This window comes from Nilaparvata lugens, chromosome 2 (assembly GCF_014356525.2).
Source record: "Nilaparvata lugens isolate BPH chromosome 2, ASM1435652v1, whole genome shotgun sequence".
Lineage (NCBI taxonomy): Eukaryota > Metazoa > Arthropoda > Insecta > Hemiptera > Delphacidae > Nilaparvata > Nilaparvata lugens.
Genome location: NC_052505.1, coordinates 53,879,510 through 53,903,782, shown reverse-complemented (window position 1 = coordinate 53,903,782; position 24,273 = coordinate 53,879,510). Strand labels below are relative to the sequence as shown.

At 34.0% G+C, this 24,273-nt stretch overlaps 1 protein-coding gene across 3 annotated transcripts; it reads right to left on the bottom strand.

Moving 5' to 3' along the window:
* Positions 1–9,447: 9,447 nt before the first annotated feature.
* LOC120349933 (transcriptional regulator IFH1-like) lies at positions 9,448–12,481 on the bottom strand. Of its 3 annotated transcripts, XR_005570524.1 has the most exons (4): positions 12,236–12,481; positions 11,617–11,785; positions 11,122–11,468; positions 9,448–10,760 (listed from the first exon to the last, which is right to left on the bottom strand). XR_005570524.1 is itself a non-coding variant. In XM_039421501.1 (2 exons), the coding sequence occupies exons 1-2, from the start codon at positions 11,777–11,779 to the stop codon at positions 11,191–11,193; spliced, it is 441 nt and encodes a 146-aa protein (XP_039277435.1). In that variant the 5' UTR covers positions 11,780–12,481; the 3' UTR covers positions 9,448–11,190. The 3 variants fall into 3 exon arrangements, 1 of the variants encoding a protein (XP_039277435.1); XR_005570523.1 differs by having other exon boundaries at positions 11,617–12,481; XM_039421501.1 differs by having other exon boundaries at positions 9,448–11,468; positions 11,617–12,481.
* Positions 12,482–24,273: the final 11,792 nt, after the last annotated feature.

The following is a 24,273-nucleotide window of genomic DNA, read 5'->3' as shown; positions in this document are numbered from 1 at the left end:
ACTCGTGTGTCCTGTGCCTCATTTCTTGGTGGGCTGATGTCGTTTACTCCAGTAGGGAAATAATTAATTTAATAACTCTTGTCATACAACAACTTCACTGAGTTATGAGAATTTATATCCTAACGCCCATACCGTTCACTTACTCTATTTTTTAAAAAGAATTAAGATCGAGAGGGATGATCGATCACACTACAGATATTATTCTCTGAAAGCTACAGAAATATTATTGAAGGAGTTCATACTTTTGACTCAAGGTCAAAATCGTTGTCCGTCAGTGTTTCTGTTTGTCTGTATGTTCTGCAATGATTTTCGAACAACTTGATCAATCAGCTTCAAATTTTGATACATATTCTCTGTTCATTCGACAGAGGCTGGCTCAAACAGCACTCTGGTGTGTGGACTGTATCAATTAGAATAGAATAGAATAGAATAGGAAAATGCTTTTATTCTCCATCAAACTATGAATACACAATAAGTAAACACACATTTACGGCTTGATCACATGATCGCCAGCCGGAAAGTCGAAAAACATGAGATTGTGGGAAATACATAAATATGATCCAAGTGTATAGTAAAATACAAAATTATACGAAATAATGATGAATCAAGTAAGCAATATAATGTATAGTGTAATGATCTAGTCAGTAACGTGAGTGAATATACAATGAGAAAGGTTGAATCCTCAAATTGAAACCAACTCAAAATGAAAAAAAAAGCTTGAACTGAAATAAACAGAATGTTGAAGAGAGCAGAGAATAACAATTACAGGTGATACCAAAAATCAAGTAGTGAGTGCCTCGACAAAGTAGCCAATGATAGCTCTACCAATTAAATTCCTGGGTGAGAACATGTCTGTAATTCCAGGCTTCTCTACAGTAAGAGGCTAGTTTCTTCCAATCTTTGCCGTTCATGTACATAGTAAACTCTTCCCTTGATTGTTCAACAACACCAAACCATTTCCTCCTCCATTCCTTCAAACAAGGGCATCGAGCAATGAAATGGAATACATCCTCAGCCTCCTTCAGATTGCACATCGAGCAAATATAGTTCCCATTAGCTACCCAAGGTTTATAGTTCAAATGGATTAGCTCACCCCTTGCCTTGAAAATCCACCTCATAACCCACATTTGGTTGTCCTTTCCAATGTATTTCTTGTCACTCAGCTCAAAATCGAGAGTCCTGTACAACGCATGAAACCGTCCTGCTCGAGCTTCACCTATAAATTTATTTCTGTGAAACATTTGCAGAACAGACAGTATGCTCTGGAAAGACTCCCTCCAACTTATCACTATCTCCAAAGAAAGATTAATATTCAAGTTTACCCTATCACAAACGACCTTCCACTCCCTGAACCAAAAGCACTTATCTCTTACTACTTGCTGAGCTAAAATTTTTGGTAGTCTTTCATCTTCCATTCTCATGATTCGTGAAATGTAATTAGAATGCAACCTGAGGCAGTATTCAAAGAGAGGAGTTAGTCCTGTTCCGATGAGGAGCATATAATTGGGCGTATTTATGGGTAGAGCAAACACTTTTTTGATGAAGAAGCGCTGCAGTTTTTCAATATTTTCGTACTGTTTACAACCCCATATTTGAGCCCCATAACATAAGACTGTCCTAGCGCATGCCTTGAATAATTTACATTTAGAAGAGAAGTCGACCTCATTACCATTCAGCATTCCTCCCCAAGCTAGATTCAAAACTAATTTTGCTTTAGACAGTTTATCACTCAGATGCTTTTCAAAACTAAGGGTGGGTGTCAGAACTACCCCCAAATATTTATATTCCTTCACGCATTCGATTCTCTCTCCTTTGTAGAACCATTTTTCGTACCTGCTCAATTTTCCTCCATTTCTGAAAACCATTATTTTTGATTTATTCAGATTGACCTTCAAGTTCCACATTTTGCAATATCGTTCCAGATTATTTATCATATATTGGAGGCCAGTTGGAGAATCCGATATGTCAATATCATCCGCATATAGCAACACTCGAATCTTCATACCTGCGATTAACAACCCTCCCCCCAGCTCATCATGCAAGTCATTCATAAAAAGTGAAAAAAGCAACGGACTCAATAAACAACCCTGTCTCAAGCCTGACCTAGTCTCAAAACTTTGAGTCAGCCCCTCAGAGCACCAGACGCCAGCTGAAGTACTCGAATTATCATTCAATGCTTTAATAATATTAAACATTTTAGTTGATAATCCTAAACAACTTAGTTTATAACATAATGCTTTCCTATCAATAGAATCGAAAGCCGCTGAGTAATCGACGAAGGAACAATACAATTTACCTCTTTTTTTAGTTAATCTTAGACTCGCGATAGATGTCAATGAAAATATATTATCCATTGTAGAGTAGCCTTTACGGAATCCCGCCTGAAACTCATTTAGAATCTGAGTCTATTCAATATCAAACCCGCGAAAATCTTAAAAAAAGTTTCAAGAAAACTAATTCCTCTGTAGTTGCTCACTTCATCGCTAGCACCTTTCTTGAACAACGGAAAAATTATGGCGAACTTGAAACTACTTGGTACTCTGTCCAATGTGAAAATCATATTGAATAACTCTAGTGATTTGTCTAGCATGACGTCTGGAGCATTTTCATAATACTCGAACGGTATTTGATCTTCTCCTGGAGCTTTATTATCTTTAACTGATCTTAATACATTTTTCAGCTCTTCCATAATAAAATCTGAGTCTAAGCGATTATTTACAATGTAATGTTCTGTGTATGAGCATGGTAGTGCAAATGACTGTATCAATTACATCGAGAACTTTTTGGGGTTGTCAGGTAGCAATTTGAACAATTTAAATGGCTAAGTGCACAATAACATAGGCCTACCTCCATGTCCAAATCCTCCTTGCTTCTAGGATCCCGGGTCCAGATCACGATACCAAACGAGACGACACTTGTGATAAATCACAATAAATCAATAGATCACTTTGCAAAAATCGACATTACGAGAAGTGAGCTGTTCGATTGGCTCGCAAATGGCAACTGGGACAATTATGCTATGCGCATCACCCTCCAATTGCCCACCTTGGAAGAACTTCCAATAACAAAAAAAAAAAAAAAACACCTATACCGAACCCTACTAGGGAGACTAGGGAAAAAAAGGAAAATATCTTCACTCCTCAGGGGCCATTGAGGAGACTTATACAAAAGGTGTAGGAGGCCCACGGAAAAGAGAGGATGGGACGAGAAATGATGACTAAATACAACCACTATGGATAAAAACAAGAAACAAAGCAACTTGGGAACCTTTCCCATATGTGAAACGAGAAAAAAACTAACCACTCATCTTATTGAAGTTCCCTTCAATAAGGCCTAATCTTTATCAATAGGGAGGAGACAAACCCTATTGACAGCCCTAGTGAGACTTCCTCTTGCAGTCTGTACCTCCACCACTCTCACAACTCCATCCTGTCCAGGGAATATCTTCGTTATTCGACCAAGCCTCCAGTGAAAAGGGAGTGGGCTAGTTTCCTTTAAGAGAGCCATAATAATATGTCCAATGTTAACATTACTATGTTTTCTGTACCATTTTGTTCGGGTTTGCAAACTAGATACATACTCCAATTGCCAACGTTTCCAGGATGGCACATATCTGAATTGCTCTGTAGACAGGTGTTCCTGTACTTGACTTACACGATTTGCCACAAACGTAGCCCAACGATGAGGTGAAGACCGAATCCAACTCAATGCCACAGTTGAATTCAGCCACAGTTGAAGTACAAGCTGCAATATAATCTATGTTTATGATTTTTGAAAGCACTTCTTGAATTTCATGTAATAATCTAGCTACTAGGACAACCACACAAAGCTCCCATTTCTTCACCACCTCCACGGATGCTATATCATCCCAGTCACATCCCGATTGCCATAGATATTGAATTAGACTCTTGAAGGTAAGCATGAAAGATGTCAAATATCCTAATGGATCAAAAATTTGTGCTAAAGTTGATAAAACATTCCGTTTTGTAACTAGACTGGATGGAACCTTACCCTGTAGAAGAGGTAGTAACCAATTGGATACGATTGGAAGCCAAGAATTTTAATGGTTTTATCAGACACCAAAGTGAAATCTTTTGCATCAATAGCGCAATGCTCTAGAGGGAGATTTGATAGAATGGTAGAATGATTGCTGGCCAACTTTAGCAATTCAAATTCCCCTTTGCTTAACATTCCAGTAAGCTCAGACTGCAGTTGCTTAGTTGCTTCCATTGATGAGACTGATGTAACTATATCATCCATTTAAGTAGAAAACCGTAAGGCTTCAGAAGCCGCAGGGTACATTTTTTCTTCATTTTCAATAGACTGATGTGTAGTACAAATTACAAGAAATGGCGATGATGATACACCATACAACATAGTTGTTAGAGTATACTCTTTCATTTCTTCTCCCTTTTTGGATTTTGTCCATTTTATTTCAACATTATCCTGTCTATAATCATCTAACTCTTCCTAATTTCGTTTCTCCCTTCCAAGAACATCTTCTCCAATTTCCTTTTTCGGTTTGGGTCTTCCCATTGGTTTGATTTCATGTTGACTATGAATCACTTTAAACTGTTTCCCTAAATTACCGTTGATCGATGAATAACTGTTGAAGGCTATACCTTGTTTACCTGGGACTTCTTCTTGTTTACCTGGGAGTGGTTTCAAATTCACAGTTAGTAATTTCATCTGTCACTTCCAGTTTAGTATTAGATAATCCATAGATTGGCGAACTGTGTGTTTTCTGTACCACTAAGCCCAGTTTTTTCATGCATCGCCTTGTAATAAATGTCTCGGTGCTTGCACTATCTAATAATACTTTGACCTTATGATAATTGCCTTGATTACCTCGAACTCCCAATTTAACAGTTGGTAACAATTTACTAAGGAGCTATTCACATTCGAAAATACTTCCTTAGCTTAGTCAGTAAGAAATGTTTGATGGCTTTGATCGCACATCTACCCTGCTCATTTGTTTATTACCAGCCAATGTGTTGGTGTTTTTCAACAGGCTGCTGTCTCGGCTCGGAATGGAGGAGCAAATGATGACGCAAATTACAGTGACTGCACGGCTTCCTTCTTCTACAATCTCTAATAAAGTGCCCTGCCAATAAACACCATATACATAGTTTCCATTCTTTTACACGTTCTAATCTATCAGACGGTTTGAGATTCGAGAACACTTCACAATTTTCCAGCTCATGAGAATTATCACATTCAATACATCCCAGCTCGTCCAATTTCGATTTAACAATCATAGCTGAAACTTTGTAATTTCCCATAGTGGGTTTCAATTTCCCAAACTGCTCACGTGAGGAGGCTTCTGACGATGTAGATGACCCCAATAAATCAGAGGATTTGGTAGCCTCTAAAATAACAGCTTCATCATTCAAAAATATTTGGAAGTTTTCCAAATCGGACACTGTTCCATTTCTTAGCAGTCTCTGCCACTTCTCTATCAATTCTTCAGTCAGTTTTTTATGTAAGACAAATAATAACGGAATCGACCAGTCATCAACTGAATGACCAATTGGTTTTAGTGCTGCAATATACTCAGCTGAATGAGTGATTAATTTTCGTAGCGAGTCTGGTTGCTTATTAACTGCTGGCATATCAAAAATTGCTTGCAAGTATGCGTCAGTCAGCTTGTGAGAGTCATTGTAGTGATTCAATAATATTTTCTATGCCTCAGCATAATGATCACTTGTCAATGGGACTACAGAAATGACTGACAGTGCATCGCCTCTCAGTACAGACCGAAGATACATATGTTTTTGTATGTCAGCAATTTGACCATTATTATGAACCATATGACCAGTATTATGATCGATATGCTCACCCATAACTTTCAATAAATTCTTCATTTTTTTTATTTTTCGGATCCTTTTTGACAGCTTCGGCAGTTTCATTATTCCTTTCTATTCTTTGTAATGTCATTTTTGTGAATAACGGTTCGCCTGGCTTGGCTGCAGTTGGTAAAGCATGAGTGAAGAATTACAACTCTGGTTGTGTTTCTTAGAATACAACTTAGACAAAATTCTTACGGGCTCGCCCAGGAGCTCCCGCAGTTTACTGCTCTTGGACAATTTATATAAATCTGTGGAACATATTATTCCCAAAGATTTGACTATCAATGCAATATATCGCTGACCAAACCAACTTAATTGGTGAAGAATAAAGTCGTATGGTAATTTTCTTAATATTTCAATACTGGTAGCTCAATAAATAAATATGAGATTGGTCATGCATGGAAGTGGAGAAGTGAATAAAGGATACACCATAAAAAATTTGATACATATATTGTACAAGGAAATATCAACAAACAAATAAATGTAGAATTATATAGAGCAACAAGCAGAAATAATGAAAATAAGAACAAATTATCAAAAATAAAATATCACAGATTAGCTCACTAGTTTATTAGCACAAAACGTTACCATGTGCTTTTAAATCATTAATTGTATGCAATTTATTCTATGCAGCTCAGATATCGACTTGCTGCTGCTTGTCGATTTAAAAATCTCACTATATATCTTCTTTCCAAAAATTAAAAAAATAATCAATTTATAAAACATAAATCCCCAATATAATAATATGTAGATCTCAGTATATTTCTCAATATATATCTCTCAGGGCTTAAGGTTCGGCCTCTGGTGGAAGTAGATAAGTTAATTTATCCAGTGAACAAGAGCTACATTTATATCTTATAATTCGCTAATAAAATCAATGATTGAGTGAGCATAATGTACATTATAATATTAAATTTAAATACTCCTTTAATCTGTGCATCTTTAGATATATAAATTTGATACAACTCTTATCCAATTACAATATGTTTTTGTACCTTTTTAGGACTTGCGCAAGTTTTATAATAATTTCCAATATTCATAACCTTTCGACGAGCTAGCTTTTTATATTTTTGTTTCACTTGAAGCACTGAGGGCGCCCTAAATTTATATATTTCAATAATTTATCACTCATGTGCTGAATTTCACAAGATGTTGGTGGCGATCCGAATTTCCTGGTCATCCTGGATTTTTTGGTGGCCGAAGTCATTTTCTCCAAGGGAATAGATAAATATCTAATGACTTATGCTTTAATACAGCATCACTAAGTCTTATAAAAAATTAATTAATGAATTTATATTTTAAGTCTTCCAAACATACAATTTAACAAAGGCACTTGTGCTCTATAAAATCTTGTGGCGTCCCATGGCAGTGTCTGGCAGGCAAGTGCTCTCTGTTCTACCCTTATTTTCTACAATCCTACTCCCGACTTACAAATTTGCATACGTTCAAATATCCCACTACTACGCCATTAAAAGGATCAAATAGTCCATGCCAATCAGCTAAATTATTACCTATATCTTAGGTATTATATTTTATAATTACTCGGACCATATCTGATACATAAACTGAGTAGTGATAATTTATAAATTCTTATCATTTATAAAAATATTTATAGATAAATTTGAAATGGCTCTCTATTGCCGCCCATTGATTACTGTAATTTGATTGGTTCATGCAAATTCACTAATGTATCCATGCGCCTGTGACTATACTACTTCCTTAATATTCTAATTTATTTTTATTTGGTGGTTTATATATGTTCATTACAGATAATACATATTTTTGGAATTTATAAGTTGTTTTTCCCTCTACAACAAGTAGCCATGTGCTTTCCAAATTCTCTAGTTGAATACTATTTGTTTACAACAAATTTTTGCCAAGGTGTCTGGCTAGTGTGGAGCGTTTTTTAACGGCTTCACATATGTAGAGTGAATCTTGTACTAAATCAACGGTGTTGAGGTTATAAATTTTGTAACTGCGTGCGTGGACGCTAAGTGTACACCAGACTGATTGATTCACTACAAGATTCAATACAATTGCGGAATTGCAGGAGGCCTAAACGCTCGCTCACCCTTGATTCTTCTTATGACAGATTGTATGGTGATGAAATTTTTATAAGTAGTGTAGCGGACGCTAAACACTGAATACGGATACCTTAAAATTATTACCTGTGAAGAACGAGCATATAAAATCATACAGGTCGAGCAAAAATCCTGATGTAGATAATTTACGGGACTGCGTCTCTAATAAGTTCTGAAGGATTAAAATACGGTACTTGGACCAAATATCGTTCAGAATATATTTCGAGAACAGAGTCTTGTCGGGTTTTAAGCTCTATTGTAGGAAATTATATGATCTCTGGCTGAATCTGCTGTACTGTTGATGTATTCGCTCCTAAGTCGAGGTTGGTAACAGATAAAAGCTGATATATGAGCAGGTAAGGACGAAGAACAAATATCTTGATCTGACCCCACTCACTACATCCACTTAGACCTGTTCCAATATCCAGCTTAATTCAATTATTTCAATGATCGTATTCGATCGGTTCTGGATAATATAGAACGTATCAGACACAATAATTGACAGGCTTAAGAAATAATCGAACTCAGAAAACGAATTAACAAAATTGAAATATATTATAATAAAATATATGATCATACAGTGCAGATTCAGAATTTGATTTACAGGTCGATGATAATTTAGCATTAACAAAAGAGTTGAAAATTTTCTTGTGCTTGCATGACACCATGCATGATTCGACAGAATTTTACAATTGATAATATTTAACAATTTGTGAAAAAATGGTGAAAATAAATTATAAAATATTTTAAAAAGTTTGCTCGGGGTCGTGGTTCTGGCAACGGAGGATAGTTAATCAACTACAAATTCTTAGAAATTCTATATGAATAAATTCTAGGCTCTTAATAACTAATAAGCGCTTGTCGGCGTGGCCAATAATTTAACGAAGAAAATTTTAAATTCTTCTGCACTGTAATATTTTTTCGAAGCGTAGATTGGGGCCCCTTTAAACTTATAACTCACGCGAAATTCCTTGGTGGTCGTGGTTTTCTTCTTTCGATCAAAATCGTTTGGTCGGCAGCAATCCAGGCTTCGGTCTCAGCACGTGGGGAATTTTAATACCCTTCAGTGACCAACATATGTGTTTTTTGAATTTTCTAATTTTTATCCTTTCTAACCTGTTATTCCTTATATGAATATCACTTATATTAGTCTACATTTCATTAGAAATTTTTTTTTTAGTTTTTATTGATGTAAATTGTTGATGAGACTTGAAAGTCCCAATGGTCGTTACGATAAATCTGCAAAAATTATAGTATGGACTTCTAAGTCCCAATGGGCAACAAGGTTATCGTGATGATAAAAATAAAAGGATTCAATCTCAAATGGATGGATAATATTTATTTACACATATTTACACAAACTCATGAAAAATATTGAAGCAATTTTTCTTTTCATTACAACATAGTGATACTTTGCATATTGCGCAATACGCATGAGGGCGAGACTCAATTTTATTTTTTGAGCATACTTCACATCTTATTCTTTTGATTCCAAATATAGGGTAGTGAATGCCACTGTCACCTAATCTTACATCATTAGGAACTGACCACCTTTGTTGACAACTTTTTGGTTGCTGCATTGCATTTCTTGAGGTGGTGGGCACTTCATTTGACCGTTTTCGTTTTGCCAGATTTATTTTTTGTTTCTTAGACATCAAACCCAGAGCCACCTCCCTCCTAGAATCCAGCAAACTTTTTCTGTCATTGGGGAATAGATCCTTATAAATGACAAATGAGTTGACAAATGTTATGTCCACTATTCCCCAAAATAGTCGGTGCCACCATTTCCGGGATCGTCTATTTACATTATAGTATTGACGGAGCTGATCAGCACAATCTACTCCTCCCATATTTTGATTATAGTCTTTTACCACGAGTGGGCAAGTCACTTCAACTCTTTCACCATTCTCGTTCCTCCTTTTCACTCTTGAATGTTCTGTCCCGTGGTAATTTGAAGCAAACAGAACTGCCCTGTTGTCCATCCACTTGAAGGCAGATATATTCAATCCTGAAACCCAATCGTCTGAATCTCCTCTCTTCAATTTGGAATCCTCAACAAAGTGTGGTAGACCTACTCTTTTTGCTTGGATTGTCCCACAAGCTAATACTTTTTCCACCTTCAATTTCTCTAAAAGAGGAATTGAGGTATAATAATTATCGAAGAAAACTCTAATGTTTGTTCCCCAATACGGTTTTGTAAGGTGCAAAACAATTTTCTCACGTTGCCCAAATTCTTTCAAGCTCTCATCACATAAAGGAGAAACAGATTTCCCCTGGTAGATCTCAAACTTTGAAATGTAACCCTTCTTGTCAGCCAGGCACCATAGTTTGTACCCACGCTTGATGGGTTTCATAGCATTGTATTGTTTCAGAGTACTACGACCCTTGAAAAGGATCATGGACTCATCAACAGATACATCTCTGCCCACATTATAAATCTTGATGAAGTGGTCGTTCAGTGAGTCTACCAGAGGACGAATTTTATAAATTTTGTCAGTCCCCGGTGGTGGTATAAAAGTATTGTCATTCACATGCAGATTTGATAATATCATGTCAAACCTGTTTCGACTCATTGTATTTGCCACAATTGGTATCCCAAGGTCCAGACTTGTTGACCAATAGTTCTTCCATCCTGGAATAACATGGTAGCCCATGAAAAAATTAATTCCAATAAATGAGAGCAGTTCATCGGCCTCAAGCTGCAAGTTTTTTCCTTTCTGTGTAGCATACAAGTTGCTCTGGTAGATAATATTGTCCAAGGCTGGTTCGAATGTTGCCAGAAATACATCGGTGGCTGATGAAGAAGACTCAAAAATACCATCAACTGGACCTGAAACAAACAATAAAGTCCCTATTGTATTATGATGTGTTGGATGGATAGACAAAACTGTAAGGAAGTTTATAAATTTGATCCAATGATTATATTCATATTATGTATCATCATGAGTATTATTATAATTCTCAGTGATCCCACAGTTATGATTTCATAGATTATAGTTGTTTTGTACTCAACTATTACAGATATTAGATATGGTATACTTATTTCTTTACTTGTATGTACTTTAGAGGTAACTCTCAAAAATTTCATGTAGACAAAAACTTTGTGCAACCATTTCATTTTCATTTCTGTATGACAGTTGTTGATGTGGCTTACTGTGCTACCCATTACATGTATTCATAAATAATCCTACCTGGTTTCTTTCCCAAGTAGTCAGGAATCACAGTTGTAGCTTCCTGTTGTTTCCATCTGCGATCAGGCTCTACTCTTTTTCCTGTTGATTTTCTCTGATGTGTAGTTTTCTTTCCACCAGATTTTCTCGCAGATTTCTTTTTTGCAATTTTTTGCTTAGCCTTTTTTTAGGTTCAGGCTTGGATGGGACTGAAGAAGTGGATGGACCATCAATCTGATCTGGATCACCAATATCAGCCTGATCTTCAATAATTGGAGAAATGCTGGCACAAACTCCTGTGATTGACAAATTATCTGCATCATCATCATCATCATCATCTTTGTCATTATTTGTGTTGACAGCTGCAGCTAAAAATAAAATGAAAAGTTATAACTATTGAATTGACCTCCAAAATGACATATAACAACAAATGAAAGATAAACAATAATTTTAGCATTTCATGAAAATAAGTTCATAGTATATGAATATATGAATAAATACAAGAGTTGAACCTACCATCAATTTCTTGTTGAAAGATGAGATCAAAATTATTCACAACTTCCTCAACATGTTCTACTTCATCATAATCTTCGATATCAGTGTCCACACTGTTATCATCTGGCAGCTCTTCAAATGCTTCAATTATTTCCAGCTCATTCAAAATATTTATAGGCTTCATAATTATCTGAAACAAACCAGTACAGTAGCATAAAATATAGTTTTATATGGAAATTATATCCAATACATTTTCTATTTTATTATTTTTATCAGTGTCAGAACTGTTATCATCTGGCAGCTCATGGAATACTTCAATTATTTCAAGCTCATTCAAAATATTTATAGTCCTCAAAATTATCTGGAACAAACCAGTAACATAAAAATATAGTTTTATAAAGAAATTATCTCTAATACTATCTATATTTTGATACATACACTCCCAACTGAATTTAGAATCAATAGTGGGCCTATGAGCTAACCTAACTATATTCTTGCAAGAACTGCCCATAGGGACTGAAAAGTCCCAAATACTTATTGATCTGTATCTTTTTCCCTATTTGATATAATTTTTCTATAAAACATTATTGCATTTGTAGAATAATAAGATATTGATAATATGAAGAGATTATGAACTTACCTTTACAATACATCCAGATATAAACAAAACAAAATCCACCACTCAACAAGAAGCAAACCGTCCTGTACGACTCCAGAGAACAGCTGGTCTGAAATTCAAAGCTGCCACCTGGCGAACGAACACTACACTAAAAATCAGTAAACATCATGACTAAAAAGTCCCAATGGCCAGTAAGATTGCAGTTGTCTTGAATGGTGAAATATAGAGGGAATAAGTTGCTGGGACTGAGAAGTCCCTATGGTCACTAAAAGGGTTTTAAATATTTCCTTCACCAAATTAATTAAGGGATGATTTAACTTTAAACTTTTAATTTATCGATTGCTGAACATAGATTTACGAATAACAAATAGAATAGCCTAAAATATTGGCTCACAAATAAAACATATAAAATCGAACGAGAATTTTTTACGAATAGGTCTTGGTAACTATAAAGAGATCTGAACGGTGAGGATTTCAAAAGGGAAGTGCTGTCTTTTCTCTAAGCTTCTTGGCTAGAACATTTCTTCTGAGAATCTCGGTGTAATAGATTTGCATAAAAATTTGCCATTGGTAGAACGATTATGACGTAGATGTGACGTCAGTGGCAGGCAGTAGAATATAATTCCTTTAATTACAATAATAACTCAGTTCATATAATTCTTAAAACTGCTTAATCTTCTAGACATAGTTCCTCTTATACAATGTACATGTGCTAGCGTATATGATAAGGCAGGTTTGTTGTCTGATAGTAGATTAACATATGTTGTTTTCAAACGATCACCTTTTTGGTGCTATTTCTATGCACTATGATTGGCTTAGGCTTGCCAAAGAGAATCGATCACCATGTGGTTCAGTTGAAATAATAATTAATAATTTAATATTCTTATAAAATTCTTATTATGTTTGAGACTGCTATAATTAAATTCTGCTGTTTTTATCAATAATATACTGTTCATGCTATGACCTAGTCAGTTACAATAAGACCTGACATTATAATATAATTTCTTAAGTAATAAATAATTTCAACAATAGTATAACATTTTATTTTTTATTCGAAATTCTTGGTCCTTTAGTGATAGTTTTTTGATTTTTAGAAATGATATTATACCTTGCATGAAACCGGCATGACATTTGACAATACTTTGAATCAGTCAGCTGTGTTCGAGCTGCTTTAAACATCTGATCGGTAGTAAACAAAGTGTAACCTCAAAATTCAATGAGCAATTCATAAATAATTCGTGCTTTATTTGCAAAATAATTATAATTTTATTAAATAATTTTCTAGAAAATATTCAGTACAGAACGGTACTCTTATCTAATATACAGTTACTGATAAGTAAGTTTTATCGCTCGGTCGCTAACTACTCCTTTAGCAAATTCTTTCCTTTTAAGAAGGTTAATCACAATTTTTCTCTCTTCTCATGAGGTCTATTTGAAAAATTCATCACACTAGATTTCACATTATAAGGCTTGATCGATTATTAGGTTGCTCATCAGTAGGTATTAAAGCCTAACCTCAAAATTTCCAATTCTTCATATGATATAATAAACAGCAAATAAAATTCTTTTCTATCCGGCTGTTCTAATTTTAGCCATGGTACCTGTTATTATCTAATCTTTCATTTGTTGTTATCGCATTTGGCGATAATAGAATAGCTGTTTTGCTCCAGACCTTGTAACATATTTGATTTTGGATGGATAAATAAAAATCCCTAGTTGAAAGATTTATAGGTCTGAGTGAAGTAATAGGCTAATATCGCCAAAGATGATAACGTTAAAGATTAGATAATATCAGACATCCTGGCTAAATTGTACAACAGCCGAAGAGGAATGGAAATAATTTCTGCTACTATATAATATTATATAAAATATTGAAAATTGAGGTTAGGCATAAAACATTTACTGATCGGCGACCTAACGATCGACCGAGCCATACAATGTAGAATCTGACCAAACACCTTGGCAGAAATTTATTGTGGCAAAACAGTATGCAACTTGAGGAACTAAAAGTCTCACGTGGCTAATTATTGTAATATACAAAACAACTAATAATCTATAAAAAATTACTTGGCATGTGAAAAGCATATTTAAAAACCCCAACAAACATAATTAAATGTATTAAGGAAGTAGGAGGTTACTGGGCGCATGAATACTGTAATAATTTGCATGCACCAATCAAATAGTGGCAATTGATAGGCGGCAATAGTGAGCCGGTTCAAAAATATTTGTATATATCTCTACAAATGATAAGAATTTGTAAAATATAGTTGTATAATTTATGTTTTGGATATGGCCCGAAGACAAAGAAACTGTTGAAGATGTGAAATAATTAATAATTTAATATTTTGGTACGGTCTATTTGAGCCTTGAATGGCGGAGGAATAGAATATTCAAATTTTATGTAAATTTAGAAATCGGAAATGAAAATTGTAGAAATGAGAAACGAGAACCCCACTCGCCTGCCAACTACCACCATGAGAGGTCACCAAAAATTATAGAGTGCAATACCCTACCGTACCTTGTAATAATTTAAAGTTAAATTGAATTACTAAATTTTCTCATAAGACTTTGTGATGCTCATATAAAGCAAAAGTCATTTTTAAATAATTTTTAACCCCTTGGAAGAGACGACTCCGGCTACAATAATCCAGGACCACCAGGAGTAGGATCGACATCAGCAGCTCATAGAAAATTTCGGCACATGAGTGAAAAATATTGAAATAGTCATAGAGCGCCCTCAGTGCTTCGAAATTGAATAAGAATCAAATCTAACTCGTCGAAAGGGTTTTCTATAAATTAAGAATTTGGTAAAGATACTTGCACAAGTAAAGATAGTATAAAACGTATTTTATTAGATGGTAACAAATCAATCCATATATCAGAAGATCTATCAATCAAAGAAGTCCAAGATCTAGGCTGTTAATACAATATTCATATGATCATTAATTTCTGCAATATAATTTGCGATAATGTAATGCAGCTCCGATTCACTAGATGAATCGCTCTATTTATTCCTTCAGGTGCCGAATCTCGCACCCTGAGATAAAAAATATATTTATTACAAAGAAATCTATTGGAAACTATAGAATTTGATATATATATTGGGATCACTAGTTTGTAAATTTGTCATGCTGATTTTAAGAATTTATTCTAAATTGAATGGTCCAAGTCGACAAGTATTAGCAAGTTGATATCTCAGCTACATGCAAATAAATGCATATGATCATGAAAATGAAAGCACATGGTAGCATTTCGTGCTATAAAACTCTATGGATAGTATTAGCCTGTGATATTTTATTGATTTCGATTATTGTTTTATCTTATATTATATATTTCTGTCGCTCTATATATTTTTGCTCTGATTTATTTTTTGAGATATTTGTTAATATATGTATCAAATTGTTTATGGTGTACGATTTATTTTTATTCCTCAATACTATAGGATAAGTATTATATATATATATTTTTTTAAATGAATTATCAGTATTATTGTGGAAGCTCATATCTGGGCCTATAAAGATATTTATGAGACTGTATCCTATTAAAAACCATGACCTGATTCTCATAATTATTAAAATATTTCATGCTCTACCGATTGAAGCCAAGCAGGAGGCTAATCGTTATTTAATTATAGAGAATAACGTGACAACCTATAAAATTCTTTAAACAATTTACATACAAAATAAACAAATTAATATGTCTACAAAAATGAACCAACTGCAAGGTAGTATCAATCAGAACACAGAAGCCTGTAAGGCTTTAAAGGGAACTCTACTAATTCAAAAATCCACTTTGACTCAATTAGATCAAGAAGTAAATGCTAATAAAATTACAAATAATAGTCAATGGCAGATGGCACAGGAGAAAATAACAGTATTAGAAAATTATATCCAACAACGACCTCATGGAATTCAAGCCGATAACATTAATTCACATAGTATATTGCAAGGATTGGGTGAATTCGATAATACTGATCGCCATTTGCAACCTCAACCATTCATTGATCAGATAAAATTAGTACAAACTCTTGCACCTACCTCTTGGAGTATGTGGCGTCTTCGTTTGACTAGTTTATTAATTGGCAAACCCCTGATGTTCTTTTGGAGTAGAGCCCATGAATTTACATCATTGGATGAGTTTATAGCTGTCTTCCTGGAACAGTATTGGAGCAGAAGTAAACAGTTGGACGTGCTAGCGGATATCATATCATGCGATTTCAACCCTAATTTAGACGGTGCATGTACCACTTTCGTCACTGCCCTACAGTTCAAAAATTCTCAACTGAGCGAGCCCATTAACGAATCAGCATTAGCGAGTATTATTTTAAAGAAGCTACCGTATCAAGTTAGAATGGCACTCGCCACTCAACCCATTACTGATTGCAAACAACTAATAAATCATCTATATGGCATACAGTCTGCGATGGCAATGTCAAACCACAGATCAGACCAAAGGTACACACAGAATCAACATAACTCAAAAAGTAATCAGTATACCAGCCAAAACTATGAACCGGTATCATATGATCGCTCCCGATCTGCCCCACAATTTGAACGCCGCTATGAGCACAAACAAAATAGTAGCTGGAATAGTAAAAATTTTCAAAATCGTACAACTAATCATTACACACATCAGAACACTCGCAGGAATTATTATGATGGCCGTGATCGATTAAACTCAAATAATGGTTACACTCAGAAAAATTACAACAGAAATTACAAACCGCCACCTCAACAAATAAGCACAAATTATACATTAGCGCATGCAACAGGATTAAACCAACAAAAAACACAGAACCCAACACCCAACGACCCGCCACCAGATACACAGAAAGCTACAGCTAATAAACCACGACTATATGATACCCCCGATATAACACCTACAAGCTCCAAACACAGAAACAAACACAGAAAAGCAAGTTATTTCAACATCATACACCACCTTCAGAAATGATTTACCAGAAACTTTGTTAGAAGAAACTGAGAAAGAAAGCAGGCCACCCGATATCCAAATGCAGGCATATATTGATATCGAAATATATGGATGAAGGTTCAAGCATGAGTAGATAGTGGTTCACAATGTAGCCTCATACAAACAGACATATTTCAACGTCTGAAAGAAAAAACAAAATTAGCTACTCTACCGCTAACCAACATATATATGTATCAGGTATCAGTCCAGGACGGCAAATACATATAACTGGAAATAAACCTTCAACAACAATGATTCGCTTATACATTTCTTGTATCACCTGTATCCAGTCCGCACATAATAATAGGTACAGATTTTCTCCAACATTCCCAAGCCTGTTTAAATTTCCAAACCTTGAAATTCCATGCTTTTATCGAACCCGAATCACACGAAGTTATAGTACCGCTTGATCTGAAGAAGCGCACGGAAGGAATTATGGAGATACACTTCGCTCACTACATGGAAGGCGTGCCGAGGAGGTGGAGTATCCATGAAATTGAGAATATGGATGTACCAAGTCTAACAACTGAGAACCAGGTACAGATAGGAGATGATATCGAATTGACCCATCTACCAGGAAAGAAAAATCACACCGCCGATTTTCTATCCAGAGAAATAGATGCTACATATTGTCAAGATACCAACCTGAAATGTTTCGCCGTAAAGAGTGGAGAAAGCATACCATATCCCCCTAATATCCAACCATGAATTCACACTGCCGTATTAACCCCTGAAAAAATCCGCATCACCCAATACGAAGACCCAAGACTGTCCCAGATCCGCGAATTGATGGAAGAAGGAGCTACTGAACCGCCCGATTACCTGCGACAGTACACCCGCTACAAAGGATTTATGTTCCACCGACCGGCTAAAAATACTTACGACTGGCGCCTAATAATCCCCGCTAACATGGAAACAGATTTGATAAAAGAAGCTCACAAACGTATTGGACATTTTGGAACTACGAAGACCCTCCACCTACTAGAAGAAAGCTGTTATTTCAAAAGCATGCATAAAAAAGTGGCCAGAATAATAAAAGCTCGCGATATATGCCAGGAAGATAGGAATTGTTTGAAAAAATATACCAGATACTGGGGTTTTATATTTATGAAGGATAAATCATCATCAGGACAGCCTCATCTATGAATAACAACCGGACAGCAGATAACCAAACGGCCTACAGCAGTATAGCTACAAGCAGAAGGCCAAAAGATACGGGAAAACCACAACAATTCTACATAAAATATCATCGAATTTGAAATAAATATGATAAGTAATCAAGAGAAAACGTCATCATCAGAAGAATTACTGACCTATCATGATAAATTTAATCTTGACCTAGACCGCATGGCAACAATCCAACGTTTTAATTCCTTCCAACTGTTAGAGGCCTGAAAAAATCGAAAGAATGATTTTTAAGTATGTAATTTGATAATCTACGCCATATAAAATAAGACACAAACAGGGATAGTAGAAAATAAATTGAGTAAATTACCTTAAATGTGAAAAATGTGACGAATAAGGTTAGTTTTGTGCTGTAGAACGCAAGGCCAGAGAATATGACGTCAGAAAGCAGATATCCAGGATTAGTAGACTCAACATATATGATTACGAAAAGAAAAATATTGTACCAAAGAATGTTATTTATTATTGTCATTTATCGTATTTATCAATGTTAATATATTTATTTATATGTTTTATAATTTATGACCATCAGTTTATGCCATGTTTGTCACTAAAAAACCTCAATTGAATGCTAGTTACCACAAAAGCCAAAAAACCATGTTGCAAAAGAAAGGAAATATACCCGATATATAGAAAATTATTTATATTAAGACCTAGGAATTACAATGAAATATAAGCCTCAGAAAATTTGTACATCGAAGTTATTGTTTGAAAGAAATCTATTTTAAGAGAATTTCAAGTGTAATATATGGAGTTGGGTTGGCGGCCTTGCGAGCGGCAAATTTAAAAATACTGTGTTATAAGTGTTGAAATAAGGAATATGTCTAAGATGTTATATTTATGATATTTTTGTATTGATAAGGAGAATTTGTTATTGTATTTGATAGAGGTCTAAGGGGGGCGCAGCAGATAAGATCTGCGAACTATTGTAAAATTTTGAGAGTATATTTTTGTAGACAAAGTATGGAATATGTCGATGTGTTGAAGGATGGATTTTCATTAAAAACATTGTGATTCTCAAATATTTTGAATTCAAATCCAGGGGCGTGTGTAACATATTGTAATTTGGATAGATAAATAAAAATCCCTAGTTGAAATATTTATAGGTCTAAGTGAAGTAATGGGCTAATATCGCCAAAGAGATAACATAAAGATTAGATAATATCAGACATCCTGGCTAAAATGTACAACAGCCTAAGAGGAATTGAAATAATTTTTTGCTAATATATAATATTATATAAAATATTGAAAATTGAGGTTTGGCATAAATATTTAGTGATCGGCGACCTAACGATCGACCGAGCCATACAATGTAGAATCTGACCAAACACCTTGACAGAAATTTATTGTGGCAAAACGGTATGCAATTTGAGGAACTAAAGGTCTCACGTGGCTGATTATTATGATGTATGGAACAAAAAAATAACCTATAAAAAATTAATTAGCATGTAGAGAGCATATTTGAAAACCCAATAAAAATAATTAAATGTATTAAGGAAGTAGGAGGTCACCAGGTGCATGAATACTGTAATAATTTCCATGCACCAATCAAATAATGGCAATTGATAGGCGGCAATAGTGAGCTGATTCAAAAATATTTGTATATATTTCTACAAATAAATAGAGTTTATGAAAAAATTGTTGTATAGTCTATGTTTTGGATATGGCCCGAAGGCATTAGAAATTATTATACAGTAGCCTCTCTCTTATCCGGACTCATCGGGACTGAGGCCAGTCCGGATAACGTTTTTTCCGGTTAAACCGACGTTCCCTAAAAGTCGTTGAATTGGTATGCATATTTTGTAGTTTATAAGCCAATAATGACTTTTACATAAAAATAATAAAACTAGACGCTTTATTATGATATCTGTGAACACAAAACACAAGAAAATAGTTAGTTGCTAAGCCTTTTTACATTTAAAATATTTAAAACCAAACACCCATTATGATTCGTGGCAGGTGCAGAAGTACTGTACAGTCCGGTTGAACCGATGTGCTGATGATTATTTTCCGGTTAAAGAGATGTCACTTCTGTGGAGTGTAGTCTGGTTAAACCGATGTCCGGTTAAAAGGTGTCCGGTTAAGAGAGAGGCTACTGTATATATATTATAACATAAGTAATAATTTAATATTTTAGCACGGTCTATTTGAGCCTTGAATGGCGGAGGACTAGAATATTCAAATTTTATGCAAATTTGAAAATCGGAAATGAGAATTGTAAAATTGAGAAAGGAGAATGACACTCGCCTGCCAACTGCCACCATGAGAGGTCCCTAAAAATTATAGAGCATAATACCTTGCTATATATTGTAATAATTTGAAGTTAAACAGAATTACTAAATTTCTTATAAGACTTTGTGATGCTCTTATAAAGCAAAAGTCATTTTAAATAATTTTGTAACCCCTTGGAAGAGATGACTCCGGCTACAATAATCCAGGACCACCAGGAGTTGGATCGACATCAGCAGCTCATAAGAAAATTCCGACACGTGAGTGAGAAATATTGAAATAGTGATAGGGCGCCCTCAGTGCTTCGAATTTACATAAGAATCAAAGCTAGCTCGTCGAAAGGGTCTTCTTATAAATTAAGAATTTGGTAAAAAAAATACTTGCGCAAGTAAATGTAGTATTAAAGGTATTTTATTAGAAAAGTAATGAATCAATCCACATATCAGAAGATCTATAAATCAAAGAAGTATAAAATCTAGGCTGTTAATACACATTCATATGGTCATTAATTTCTGCAATATAATTTGCAATAGTTTGTTGTAGCTCTGATTCACTAGATGAATTGCTCTATTTATTCCGTCAGGTGCCGAATCTCGCACCCTGAGATAAAAAATATATTTATTACAAAGATATCTATTAGATACTATAGAATTAAATATATATATTTGGATTATTAAGTGTCAATTTATCAAGTTGATTTTTAGAATTTAGTTTAATGGAATTGTCCAAGTCGACAGGCATTAGCAAGCTGATATCGCAGCTACATGCAAATAGATGCATATGATCAGAAAAGTAAAAGCAGATGGTAACGTTTCGTGCTGTAGAATTTAGAGAATAGTATTTAGCCTGTGATATTTTATTGATTTCGATTATTGTTCTATTTTATATTATATATCTTTTATCGCTCTATATATTTTTTGCTCTGATTTATTTTTTGCAATATTTGTTAATATATGTATCAAATTGTTTATGGTGTGCGATTTATTTTTATTCCTCAATACTATAGGATAAGTACCATATATATATTTTTTAATGAATTATCAGAATTATTGTGGAAGCTCATATCTGGGCCTATAAAGATTTTTATGAGCCTGTATCCTATTAAAAACCACGACCTAATTTTTATAATTATTAAAATATTTCATGCTCTACCGACTGATGCCAAGCAGGAGGCTAATCGTTATTTAACTATAAAAAATAACATGACATTGTATATATAATTATATATCTGTAAGTATCTATATTATGATTCTTTCCAATCCTAAAATCTAATCTTATCCTTCCAGGTGTCTGCCAAAGAAATTTCTGAGAGATGGTCAATGAGTCTGTCATTGGAGAAGAAGTCAACGATTGGCTCCTGCAACCGACATTTAGAAGAGCGCGCAGGTAAAAAAAGTCTTAATATGGTTCATTATGATTTAATTGTATCTCTGTAAATGAGAATGGAATATAGCTCACCAAGCAATAGTCAAGTGAATGCTATCTAAATTCGGGGTTGCCTTCTGTAATGACTCATGGATGTTTTACATCCATTAATTACACATACCATTATGTGATTTATCACATTACATATAGGCTATAGCCTACATAATATGCCCTGTAATATATTATATTACAAATACTCAATATATTTTTCAACGAATAAACTAATACTTGTCGTGTTAATCAAGAGAAACAAATAAATAGATAGAGTCAATAATAGTTAATATCAGGTCGAATACTATATAGGTACCTCGGGAGTTGCCTACCTTATTTGCAAAAAAAACTTGTTTTGTTGTGTGAAATAATTATTCAAGTATTCGTATTTTACTATTTTGGATACGGTATATTTTTCCTTTTTCTATTTGTTTATTCAAATTTATATTGCATCTTTGTATCTTGTGAAGCAATAAAAATGTATTATTATTATTAAAGAGGGCAATGAAGAACAATTTTGTGTAATAAATAAAATGAAAGTTCATAGACTATCTTGCATAGTTATTGATATACTTCAATCGACACATAAGGCTATAACAATTAACAGTGGGCTATACTGAAATCATAATTTCTCAAGATTCGACTTAGTCAACGAAATATTATTTGGTCATAGTTTTATAGAACAAATGCCAATTTTTACATGAAAATGCCCATTCAAATTGATGGATCGGATATTTCTAATGATTTGATATTCTATTCTTTTGTTCTATTGATTTGAAATACAGAGTCGTCATTAAAATATTCTAGTGGTATTTATCTATAGGTGAAAAATTACATTTTTAGGATAGCAACTGAAATAATTCAATACGACGAGCTCTCATGACAATAACTTTGTATTTCTAGCAGATAAGTAAAGTAAACATATTATTTCCAAATTTAGATGACATTCATCATAATAATTATTATTGATTGATTAATTGATTGATAATGCACATAACTAAGTTTCTCAAGCTTCCAATTTTGTTATCTGTTGAACTTGATCTGCTGTAGGCCTACATGCAAATGCTTCCGTTTTTCACTAATTTTTGTACCTGAAGTTATACAGTAAATATGAAATTAAAATTAAGTTGATTTAATTTTTGTTCACAGACATGGAGAAAAGAAGAAACATCTCGCTGTATGCTGAAGTCGATGAAGACGAGACAGTGGAGGATTTTGGAGCTTCAGTCATGAAGTGCAAGCACAGTGTCTAAACACTTTTTGAGCCTGATCATAATATTATATTAAGAGGATTTAATTCCAATCCAGTAATATACTGTATAAGATGTGAATGCGTTCAAGTAAAGGATTTATTAATTAATTTTGAAGTCATGTAATTTTCTACATCCAGCTGAATATCCTTTTTATTCTAGAAAGTAGATTATAATTTGTGTCACCAAAAATTGAAGATATATTTTCCATCACATAATATTTAAAGTGGATTATCATAGCTTTTGACTTGGGTGATCATGAAATTGGTTTATCCTGCAGTTATGCAGATTGATTTTAATCAGACTGATATGGTAGTTATTTTATAATGCTTGGAAACGACTTTCAAATAATATGGTACCGGTACTGATATATGGAATGAACAATACGGTACTGACTCTAAAGGACTTATTCCATCAATTGACAGTGCTTTTCAAATGGTTTTCAACTGGTTTACACATGAAATTTTGCCCACTTAAAGCATTGTAATTCATTAGAAATGAATTCGAATGTGATTTTATTATACCATGATATGCTATTTAGAGTGATTTTAGAGTAGCCTAAATTTTGAAAGATTCTTGAGAACATTTTCAATAATATAAGTGATACAAAATTATTTTCAAGTTGTTGAAAAATCCAAATTTTGCCCATTCACAGAACTTTTGATCATTGTGAAGTAATTCAAACATGATTTGTGAGTATGTGTATTCTACTTTGAAATGCTTTGAAGAGATTTGAAAAGTACATAAGTCAATGATTTTGAATGATTCTTAAGAACTTATTCAATCATTTCTGAAATGATTTAAAGTAGTTAAGAAATCACAATTTTGCCCACTTGAAGCATTGTAAATCATTTTAGAGTGATTAAAGAGTAATTGAAAAGTGATTTTAATCTAATTTGAAATGCCTTAGAGTGATTTAAAAAGTACATAATTCAATAAATTCAAATGATTCTAAAGAGATTATTCAATAATTTGAAAGTGATTTCAAATGATTTTCAAGTAGTCTAT